The following is a 12,595-nucleotide window of genomic DNA, read 5'->3' on the forward strand; positions in this document are numbered from 1 at the left end:
TCTTGATTTATAGTTCTATTGAAGTTAGGACGATATGTAAAACATTTTTTTAAATATAAAATAAATATAAATTAAAAATATTAATTTCCTGAGGACAATTTTATATTTTATTTTTAAAAATAGAATAATTTTGTTTTTATTTGTGAGATTATTACAATATAAAATAAGTTCGTTTGAAAAAAAAACTGAAAGTTAAAATATTAAATTTATATTACAACTACAAAGGAAAAAGAACTTTTTGATAAGAAAGGGAAAAGGAATTTTGCTCAGAAATTAAGGAAATGGCACATTTTGCTACGAACAATTGATTTCTCCTATACTGACATATGAGGAAAAAGTGCATTTTGTAGGGAATTGGAAATGGATCATTTTGATTTAAACGTATACCTAGAAAAAGAACGTTTTGCAGAAAAACGCGATTTTCGATCGACTATTTCATAGGGAATAAGCCAGGTTAGCCAAAAACTAACGCCGCCATTCGATTCCCCGCCATTATTTCTATTAGAATCAATATCTAACTCAATTTTGTAAAAAATGGAAAAAGTCCGTTTTGAATTGAAACCCCTCAATTCTCAATAATCAGTCAGTACGTCTCCAATCGTATACTACACAGTACACACAAATGAAAATCATTCTGTCTTTTAATATTTATAGTGAAATTTATTTTCAAAGTGATTACTATTTTATTATATACTAACTTTTTTCTTTATTTCATTTTTTCATTTTAAACATTATCGCTATGTTTAAATGTATACAGTGCTCATCTGAATTTTCACGTAAAGACAATTTGGTTGCCCACCAAAAGAAACACAATGGTGTACGTTTTTCATGCACTACGTGTGTTTCAACATTCAATAAAAAGTCTAACTTTAATAGACATATAAAAAATGTTCACGGTATGTATAATTTAATTATTTTCAACAATCGATTTTTTCGCAAATAATTAGTTACTTTATTTTAAAAGGCATTGCTGGTGTCCAACCTACTCAACAAAACCAAAATGTTCAACCAACTCAATCACAATGTGATGGAAAAGCGATTACATCACAAATCATCGCTTCAAACACTCCGACGGTTGCATTAACCAACAGTCAAACTACACAAAATATGGGTTCATCAAATGAAGCATCCAACGATTTATACAATAACGATGGTGATAATCGTACAATAATCATGGACGAACTTGAGAACACCGACCTCACCGATACTATACAAGGTTGGTTTAATTATAATATTATATACACAGTGTAGGTTCATATAGTAGTAGTAGTAGTAAGTTATTTATATCTAAAATATTATGATGAAATAGGTAGTTTTGTATACTACATACAAATCATTACAAAAATAATTAAACACTTACACATTTTGTAATACGATTTTTAGAATTTCGAGCGATGGTTATCTAAAATTATTAATTCTTTCTTAATATTTCAACTATATACTTTAAATACTAGTATTTTATATTTTAATTTACTTATTCAACTATTCAACATATATATATAATTTATTTGAAGTTAGGTAGATGATATACTACACAATATTAAAATGTTTAAAAAGATTTAGTGTTAGTATTAATATTATAGATAACATATAGGTTAATATTAGTGTTTTTTAATTTTAAGATTTATATACTACCACAACTAATGGCAAACGCATTTCCACCGCTAATTCTACTTCAGCCGCTAAGGCGAAAAAAGCACGAATGAACCTAGTTCAGTCTCCAGGATTCGTAGAAATCTCATCTTCAGCAAATCGTAAAATTATGTGGTATTACAGCAAAAATACCGACAATGTTCAAAACTATAATACATTTCTTCAATCGCTTAAAATCAGCCTCGTTCAATTATTAAAAACTCGCGTTCAAAATGATAATTCAATAAAATTCAATTTAAAACTAGAATCGACGTATAATCGACCGAACGTTGAAAATTCATCGGAAAATCGAGCATTTAAAACATCAGCCAAAGAAATTTATACGGATACAAAAATCGAAAGAATAGTTGAAGAATCTTTTATGAAATTATTATCCGAGGAAGACGCTTATGTTTCTCGCGGTAGCGGGTTTACATTACAGTCCATCGATGGTTTACTAATAGCCATTTATAAGTATACACCAATGTCTGGTTCATCATATATACAATTACCGAAATCTATTATGAACAAACGCGCTATAATCAATCCTCAAAATATAGACCAGCAGTGCCTTAAATGGGCTATATTAGCGAGACACGTTGCAGGTGATAAAAAAAACAAAAATCGTGTTAATGAAAATTATACCAAGCATGAAGATAAATACATTTTCGATGGTATTTCTTTTCCCACACCACTGTCAGATATTTCCAAATTTGAAAAAAATAATCCAGACGTTTCTGTGAATGTTTACGGGCTTGAGAAAAAAATACAACAACCATTAAAACATCCCGTGCACTGTATATTTCCTCTGAAAGTAGCTGATACCTAATGAAAAACAAGATCATTTTGATTTACTACTGCTAACAGATGGGGATAACAGTCATTACACATATATATCAAATTTTTGAAGATTACTTCGCTCGCAAAAAACTCATCATGAAAGTCATGCAATATTTTGCAAAAGATGTTTTACATCATTTCACAAACAAAATTTAAAGTATAAATTAAGCGGACAGACAGCGCTAGAACACCATAGGCTAATATGTGGGCCACATAAACCCATACTGCCTGAAATGCCTGCAGAGGGAGCAGTTCTTGAATTTAACGCATGGCAAAATGCACAGAGGCATCCTATAGTTATATATGCCGATTTCGAAGCTCTTCTTGTAAAGACCGATGAGGAAAAAGGGGCTAATACGATAATCATGCAGAAACACCGTCCTATGAGTTATGGATTTATAGTTAAGGCGTCTGAAAACGTGCCATTAGAGCTACTAAAACAATTCGGGATACCGACCGAACCCATAATTTACCGTGGTAGCGAGAACAAGCAAGATGTCGCAAAGCATTTCATGGAGAGTGTTGGATACAGCTCTGGAATGATCGACGATATTCTCGATCATTCGACAAACGCGCCTGGGCCACTGCGACAAACTCGAATATTCTAGACGCGACACCCCCTCCCCTCTAACCTAACCTAACCCCCTCCCCCGCTGCTGATCTATCCACGACGGTCCCTATATATATGGGCCGCCGCGACCGTTTGACCCGCTAGTCACCGTATTCTTTTGCGTTGGTAATTTCCACGTAATTATTGGTGTTTTTGTCGGCTGTTGCAGTGGCGCAGTACGCGGTAAGAGCTTTGTTGTTTCTTATATATATATTGGTACAATTTTTTATAACTTTGTTTAATATATTTTGTTTTATTGTTTCTTTTATATATATATTGGTATAATTTGTTGTAATAATTGTATTGTAATTTCATACAATTATATCTTGATGTATTAATTGATAACTTATATTGACTTTGTTATATTATATTCTAATACATCTCATTATCTATACACATTATATATATCTTAATTATACATACAGTCCACTTGTCGTTAGACATATTCATTTTAAAGCGTGGTTACCCCGAACAACGATTTGCTAGGGACCTCGCTTACAGAGAGTTTTGTTGATGTGAGTGAAAAAATAGAAAAATTGTTGACAACAAATATACCCTTAACCATGACTGATGAAGATATAACCAGACACACAGCTTGTTTTAAATGCAATTTATGCACATGCGATGTTAATAACCTCACTCGTATTCGCGATCATGACCACCTGACCAGTAAATTTAGACAAACTGTATGTAATAGATGCAATTTAAGTCTAAAACAACCGAAATACGTACCAGTTTTCCTACATAATCTTTCAAACTACGATGCGCATTTTATAGTGACAGAACTTGGTTATGATTCCCATAGAATAAAAGTAATTCCGAACAGCTAGGAAAAATTCGTTACTTTTTCAAAATACATAAGTAAAATTTTACCATCAGATTCGTGGATACATTCAGATTTATGGCTACAAGCTTATCAACTCTAGACGCCAATCTAATAACACCAAATTTGGAAAAATTCCGCCTAACTGCAAAATATTTTTCCAATAAAGATTTACCGCTTGTCACCCGTAAGGGTGTATATCCTTATGACTTCACGGATGGTTGGGCTAAACTCGAAGAATCTACCCTTCCACCAAAGTTTGATTTCTACAGCGCTTTAACGGAAACACATGTTAGTGAAGAGGACTACTGCCACGCTACGAAGGTGTTGAATCACTTTAATTGTACATCACTCGGTGACTATAGTGATTTATATTTAAAAATCGATGTCTTACTTTTGGCGGATGTATTTGAAAATTTCCGAGATTTATGCTTAAACACTTACAATTTGGATCCAGCATACTATTTTACAGCACCAGGGTTTTCTTTCGATTCAATGTTGAAACCCACAGCAATAAAACTGGAATTACTGTCGGATTATGAAATGCTGTTTATGTTTGAAAATGGTTAGTATATTGAAATTATTTTTTATTTCAACACTTATATAATATGATTAAACTTTTATAGGTATTCGAGGAGGACTTACACAAGCCACTATGCGGTACGCGAAACCTAACAATAAGAGAACACCTGATTATAACCCGGCAGACCCAAAGTCGTGGCTTGTTTATCAGGATTGTATGTTATACATTATTATTATTATTATTAATTTAATACTTTTAAAACTTTATAGGTAACAATCTTTATGGTTGGGCAATGTCGCAGTTCATGCCCTACGGAGGCTTCAAGTGGGTTAAACCGTCTCTCGACGGATTAGCTGATTTGAACGCAACATCGCCTATAGGACGGATCTATGAAGTCGATATAGCTTATCCAGAAGAACTGCATGATAAACATAATGACTTGCCATTTTTACCGCAAAACAGTATACCGCCAGGTTCAAAAGTGCGAAAACTCATGGCAACATTTGAACCGAAAAAAAATTATATTGTTCACTATCGCAACCTCCAGCAAGCCTTGAACAATGGTCTCATAGTTGAAAAGGTGAATATTACATTTCATTTCTTTATCATAGAATTATTAAAGTAAACATTTATATTTATTATTTTAGGTGCATAGAGTTGTTCAGTTTAAACAATCACCATGGCTCGCATCATACATTGCTTTGAATACTGAAATGAGGAAGAAGGCGAAAAATGCATTTGAGCGGGATTTCTTTAAACTACTAAACAATGCTGTATTCGGTATGTTATTACAAATAATAATAATTATGATTATTTATCATACGATTTTCATGTAGGAAAAACGATGGAAAACGTTCGCCAACGCATGGAGATGAAACTTGTATCGTGTGATCGACGTTTACAGAAATTAATAAACAAATCGACTTTTAAACACTGCACTACGTATTCTGATAACCTAAATGCCGTATCATTGGAAAATAAGATCATCCATTTTTGCAAACCTATTTATATTGGTAATTTTTCTATTAATAATTTATATATATGGAGGTATTATCGTGATTTTTAATGTATATAGGTCTCGCGGTTCTCGACATAAGCAAAAGTTTAATGTATGATTACCATTACAATGTGATGCAAAAACATTATGGAGATAAAATCGAGCTCATGTATACAGATACAGGTATTATTTTTAATACTTATAATTCAATATATATATAGTAATAATTTACATAATTTATAGACTCACTAGTATATTATATCCAAACGAACGATTTCTATGAAGACCTCAAGAATAATGACAACTTATTCGAACGAATGGATACTTCCAACTTACCGGAAGAACATCCATGTTTTATTTCGGAGAGAAAAAAGATACCGGGTCTGTTTTCCGATGAAACAGATGGGTTCATAATGACCGAGTTTTGTGCGCTGCTAGCAAAATCGTATGCTTACATTTTGGACGGCAGGGAGAAAATCAAGGCCAAGGGAATTAGAAGGCATGTTGTAAAGAATCATATGACGTTTAACGATCATAAAAAGTGTTTATTTGGCGAGGAGGAGATGGATGTTAGGAGAGAAAATGTATCCATCCGTTCTTTCAAACATCGACTGATGACGATAAAATCAAACAAATTAACGTTCAATAACTTTGATGACAAGAGAGTTATCCTAGAAGACAAAATCCATACTTTGGCTCATGGACATTACTTAACAAAGTAAATTTAATATATATAATTTATTTTATTTTACTTATAATATTTATGCATTTTTATAGGAAAATCGATACATTGGATGAAGCGATTTCGACAGAATGATTTTACTCCATACTGAATTGCTGCTTGGGGGGGGGGGGGTTCTATACATAAATATTAAATTGTAAATTTTCAGTAAATATATATATATATATTACTTATATGTAATTTTAATTATTATTATACTGTATAGATGTAAGCATTTCAGCATATGTAAATCAACATGTATTAGGGAAAAAATAAAACATTATTTTAATATATTAACATCATGTTTATTAAATAATATATATATATATAAAACATATAGTAGTAGTAGTAGTAGTAGTAGTAGTTATAAAATACATTTATTAATATTAAACTGAATCCATATCGAACTGGTGTGTAATCGCCATGCTATGAGCGGCCGTGCCATGACTGGCCGTGTCGTGCCGTTCCGTGAGTGGCCATGACATTCCTTGAATGGTCGTGCAGTGGTTTGTATTAGGGTTTTAAGAATTATGTCTAAACCATTTACGTATGGCATAAACTTTGTAAAATAAGCATTGTTTAGGATTAAACTCCATATGAAAAATACAGCAGGGTAGAGTCGCATCACCATCACATATTTGATCCAATCTAGGACAACCCAAGTCTTCGATGTTGACGACGGTAACGTGCGGTATATACTCCGTGAGAAGTTGTTTTTTCTGCTCACCCTTCACGTAAATGCAGTCGAATTTCAATGAATTCAATATTCTGTCCACTTCTTCGTATTCGACATCGCCATATTCCGTGGATAGTTGATGATAATTACGTTCGAGCCATTTATTCGTTTTGCGGCTCTTGTCGTCCTGTTTAGAGTTTGAATTTTTGAAAATCCAATGTTGGCTCGCCCAGCCTCCCGTGTCGACTACAGACATTTCTTTTATCATGTATTTATTGCCGGCACCGAGAACGCACTGAATGTCCACAATAGCCGACGATGACATTGTTAGTTTGAGGACTAGCAAACGCGATCGTGTATAAAGGTCAACTAAAATCGTTTCCCGATATCACGTATTTATATAAGTATATACGTAGATATGTGTGTGTTATGCATATCACGATAATATGTATATTGTAGTAGTAGTAGATGCTAGTAGCGCTAGTACAACTCGGATCTGATTCGTTCAAGTGTAATTAACTTTTTTTAATATAACTTTCCTCGACAGTCTTCAAACGTGTGTGTAGCTGTGCAATAAACAACCCGTGTTCCGAAAGAGAATTTTCCTCCAATTCCTGAGTTATATGACTAATTGTATCGATAACACGAATAACGTCTCCCCTGGTAATACCGATCGACGTAGCGGCCTCTGAATAATTATCGAATAGCTGTGAAATACGACTTTCAGAGTCCAATAGAGACTTATTATTTTGCCGTATACTATCTTCCGATGATTTTATCCGCTCTTGAAGAGTTGAAATATGGTTTTTCAGGCTAACTATTTCCGTTTGCAGTAGCTTTACATCATATACAATTGTTTTGTTACTCGATTGAAGGTGGGAAACGGTATTTTTTCTGCGTGCATCTACCGAGTTATTGAAAATATCCATAACCAATAAACATCTTATCCATATGAAATGTATTAAACTACTGAAATGAATTTTCACAGTTTAAGGTCACTAGCTTTTATCCAACTATTATGTGACGCGTCAAATCCCAACCACTTGACAAACACTTGATTTCCCTTTTTACGTATAATTTTCTCGATTAAATATTCATTTCGGTGATTAGTTTTATGTATTTCTTCGGAATAAAAACATCCAGCAATCGGTTTCCCCGTATAATCTTGCAACTGATAAGTAACGGGCGATGTTTTATTTATTTTAATAATTTCAAATATTTCCGTAGACCAGTTTGGTAATAACCTTTTGTGAACACGCCCTTTTGAGTACTGATCGAACGCTATCACCTATTTGAATTTAATTTTTACGTTATTAATTTCACGCTGTTTTATTTCCACTATAAGTGGGTTGGCATCTGCTTGCAGTGGCGTCATTCCGATAGTTCTGTGCCTCGAATTATTATATTCTAACAGCAATCTCGGCAAAATAGAAATCCATTCGTGAGAACCTTGCGCGGTAAACTCTCTAAACATTTTTTCTTTTAACGTACGATTGAAGCGCTCAACAATAAATGCTTTCATGATACTGTATGTAGAATATTTGTGTATGTTATATTTACCCATCAACTCATCGAATGTCTTGTTATAAAATTCTTTCCCGTTATCCAATTGCAAGAGTTTTGGTGATCGGTTGTGTAATATTTTAGACATAGCACTAGTGACTTCCTTACCGGATTTTGTCCTCAACGGTAGAGCCCATGCGAGTTTAGTAAAACAATCAATTACACATAAAATATATTTATATCCTTTGTTTTTCTTCGAATATGGTATCATCTCAACCAAGTCAGCCTGCCACAAATCATTTTTTCCATATATGTTAACTCTACGCCTCGTGAAATTTCTCCGTGATGGTTTGTGGAGTTCAATAGCGATTTCACGTTTAGACATTTGGAATTCGTTTAATTAACCCGGCCTCACGTAATTCCTCAAAAATAGATATTATTTCATTGGAAACACCTGTATTACCAGCTGATTTCGACGCTAGAAGTAATCGAAGTCTATCAACTAACTCGTTCGGGTTATCCCAATAAACTAAGTTATTTTTCTGTAATTTCATAGACAAGCCGCCACCACCACCACCACCACCACACCACCAACCACCACCAGAAGTGGGGAATAATTTACTTATAATATTTTTATATTTTTTACAAGTAGTATTTCTAATTTTTAAACCACCTGTAGTTAAATGCGCTGACGTTTGAATTAATATCGATTTATATATCTTCAAATCGTTATCAGTATAAACAAGTGGATTTTTCAGAAATAATAATTGAATAAGACCCGAGGTTGTTGGATAAGTAGTCTCATCAATGATTATTACGTTTCGAGCGAATTTCACTTCTTTATCGCCCAAGGTGATATCGTTGTTTACAATTTTTTTCGGACCAAATGTTTTATCTATATCTTTTGATTGAAACTAATTTTCAATCTCCAGTTGATAATTATTATAATTATTACTCTCATTAGTATTAATTATTTCAGAATCTATTCTAACATCTTCTTTCCTAGTTTGATTATTGTATAAATCACGCGTATTCGAAATTTTAGTTAAAGGATCTATAATGGGTTTAAATGTTTGCGCCATCAGCTGTTGAACATTAGCTTCACCAGTTTTTAACGTAGTATATTTACGTTTTATACTTTCCTTAGCCCGTACCAACTCCTCTAATATATTACTTTCCTCCCTCATGATTGCTTTTTAAATGATATTTATTCACTAAAAACACTCTCTTATATAACCACATAAGTATCAAACCCAAATCGGTAACGCCCGCTATCGCGTTCGCTATCTTTACAAATGACTACAAACGCAAACCTATCACGATTCCAGCACACGGTGCAAAATTGTTTGAATTGAATATATGACATATCACCAGAACAGTGTTCATTATAAACATGTTTTAAATTAGTTTCGTCTTGTTTGAACAATACTATTAAATTAGCGTTATCACGTATCAGTTGTTTGGGTACTTTTGAATAACTCTGAGCTAGATAGAATATATCTACTTTATTATGTCTACCCCTGGAAAAATATTCCCTTATAACGCCCTGCTGTTCTCCGATGACATCATCATGATAAATATAGAGTTTGGTAATACTTTTTCAGGTGTAATGACTTTATCATTCTCGAAAAACGTGAAAATGCTAATTCCATCAATACCATCAATTATACGCTTTAGTAATTATATTTCGGTGTTCCAGCGTTTTTAGAGTATATGTAAACGTTTTCAAATCGAAGCCCGTTTTCATCGACGAGTAGAAAATATATCAAATTCGTCTTGCCGCAACCCGAACTGCCCAATACTAGCGAGCGTATCGTGTTTGGAAATAAGTCACCATGCCTATACTGTACTGTATCAGGGGTATCGATGTTATATATTCGAAGTTTTTTCTCTTGCTCGATAAAACGCATTTTATATCGGTATAAATACAGATGTACTGTCTACGATAGCGTCAGACGATGTCTCACGTTCGTAAACGAAACACCAATAGGGGTTCAGGCCTTGTTAACTCAGTAATAAACCATTTACCGGTGGAATTACATTTACCCGGTTATAGGTAAGTCGCTACATTACATTATTATCCTAACTAAATTTTGGGTTTGCATTTAGATTCGCCGGTCCTGGTACGAAATTAAAGAGAAGGCTGGCGCGTGGTGATCGAGGCGTAACAGTCTAGACGAGTTGGCTAGAGCTCATGATATCGCGTATGATATAAGTAATTCAATAGCTGATAAACATAAGGCCGATGAAATATTGGAAAATCAAGCTTGGGAAGTGTTTAAATCTAAAAATAGTGGTATTAAGGAGAAAGCTGCATCCTGGTTAGTTACCAGCTATGAAGTCAAGCGCAAGATGGGGCCGGTTGTGGATTTAAACAAATGGTTGCAGCTGCTAAAAACGCTATCAAAATAAAACGACGGAAAAGAATATAACTAAATTAATTAGAACGTGCCTGACAGCGGCTAAAAATCGAAAACAAAGAAAACTAAACCGACAAAACTCAAATTATACCGATTCCTAAAAGGGTGTGTTTTACCATTAATACCTATATTTGCCGGTTTTATCTGCATTAGGTGCGCTAACTGGTGGTATTGGCAGTATAGTAAAAGTAGTGAATGATTTAAAATCCGATAAAAACACTCCTATTCATTTAGGAAAGGGTTTATACCTCGCCCCATACAAGGGGAGTTCTTATAAAATCGTGAAAGGCGAATGCTTATACCTTGCACCGTATAAAGGTGGTTCGGTGAATAAATCTAGAAAACCGACAAAAAACTAATTGATACGTTACCCGATAGAGCTTTGTATGATTATGAGGTTATAAAATATATTGACTTGTTGAAAATACCTCATTTCATTGGAGTATTTTCCAGAGACAAGTTGCCTTTACACTATATACATCGAGAGTCGGCTATAGTTAATCTGGATGATGAGAATGGTGGTGGAACTCATTGGGTAGCGTATAAAAAAATCGGCAAACAAGTTAAATATTACGATAGCTTTGGAAATTTACCTCCACCGCTAGAATTACAGAAATATTTCTACGATTGTAATATCGAATATAATTACGACAGACATCAGAAATACAATACAACGAACTGTGGTCATCTATGTCTAAAGTTGTTATCATGTACACTATAACGTTAAACGGTAACTCAAGTGAATTATCTTGTGACTTTTTCCCGCCGATAGAAGTCAGTAAAAATGCTAAGATTTGTCCGTTGGGCTTTCAGACTAATAATTCTATCCCTAATATAAACGATAAGTGTAATCAAATTGGCTTCATATATTACGAAGGAAAGAGTGAGAAAACAACAAATCTCATCTACTCATTACCTACGGGTTCTTATGAGTTGAGCGAAATCGAGGCGGTAATAAAGCATATGCTAGCTGATACCCAGATATCGTTTGAGTTAAAGGGGAATAATAACTCGTTAAAATGTGAAATGCTATGCAATGCATCTATAGATTTATCCATGCCTAATAATATAGGTGAGCTGTTAGGTTTTGAAAAACATATATATAATGCTTATGTTAAACATCGATCGGATAAGTTGGTAAATATTACAAAAACAAACTGTATATATATCGAATCAAACTTAGTTATGGGGTCATTCAATAACGGAAAGCAGTGTCATACAATACATGAGTTCTATCCGAATGTACCTCCGGGCTATAAGGTAATAGAGAATCCAACACATTTGGTTTTTTATTCCATCAATCGTTCATCTATAACGCATGCAGAGATAACTTTAAAAAATCAGGACAACGAGTTAATCGATCTACGTGGAGAACCAGTATCAATACGATTATTAATCAAGGACTTATGATAAAATGGGTTTACAGTTTTATAATATAAATACTCGAGTATACGAAAAACCTGCTAGTCGCGTTAGTGACATTATCAAGTTAACAACTCTGAAGAAAAATAAACGAAATTTTAAATACTCTAAAGGTGACCTAACAGCTGAAAATTTAGCATTTCTACAATCACTAAACGCTGTTTAATATGGATGATATGTATTTAGACGTGTCGGCTGGGTATGTCGACGATTGTAGGATAACTCAAATTGATTACCATTCTTTTCTCCCTTATTCAACATCCGCTCTCTCTAATAATGACGAAGTACGTATTTCCTTGCATAACACAGAGTCGTATACTCTACCATGTGAAAGTTATATCTATATCGAGGGGACAATAACCAAACCTGCTGAAATAACAGATGACATTCGATTTATAAACAATGGACTAGCATTTCTTTTTTCCGAA

At 33.7% G+C, this 12,595-nt stretch overlaps 2 protein-coding genes across 2 annotated transcripts; both read left to right on the top strand.

The window, feature by feature from the left end:
• The first annotated feature begins 1,011 nt into the window (after positions 1-1,011).
• Positions 1,012-2,991, top strand: LOC126554558 (uncharacterized). Its single transcript, XM_050209616.1, has 2 exons — positions 1,012-1,216; positions 1,623-2,991. Exons 1-2 carry the CDS (start codon positions 1,108-1,110, stop codon positions 2,459-2,461), a joined length of 948 nt encoding a protein of 315 aa, XP_050065573.1. The 5' UTR covers positions 1,012-1,107; the 3' UTR covers positions 2,462-2,991.
• An 847-nt stretch (positions 2,992-3,838) lies between these two features.
• Positions 3,839-6,278, top strand: LOC114128139 (uncharacterized). Its single transcript, XM_050209615.1, has 8 exons — positions 3,839-4,470; positions 4,532-4,642; positions 4,698-5,008; positions 5,076-5,208; positions 5,265-5,441; positions 5,504-5,608; positions 5,669-6,143; positions 6,203-6,278. Exons 1-8 carry the CDS (start codon positions 3,984-3,986, stop codon positions 6,240-6,242), a joined length of 1,839 nt encoding a protein of 612 aa, XP_050065572.1. The 5' UTR covers positions 3,839-3,983; the 3' UTR covers positions 6,243-6,278.
• Positions 6,279-12,595: the final 6,317 nt, after the last annotated feature.

The sequence above is a fragment of the Aphis gossypii genome, unplaced genomic scaffold (genome assembly GCF_020184175.1).
Source record: "Aphis gossypii isolate Hap1 unplaced genomic scaffold, ASM2018417v2 Contig00539, whole genome shotgun sequence".
Lineage (NCBI taxonomy): Eukaryota > Metazoa > Arthropoda > Insecta > Hemiptera > Aphididae > Aphis > Aphis gossypii.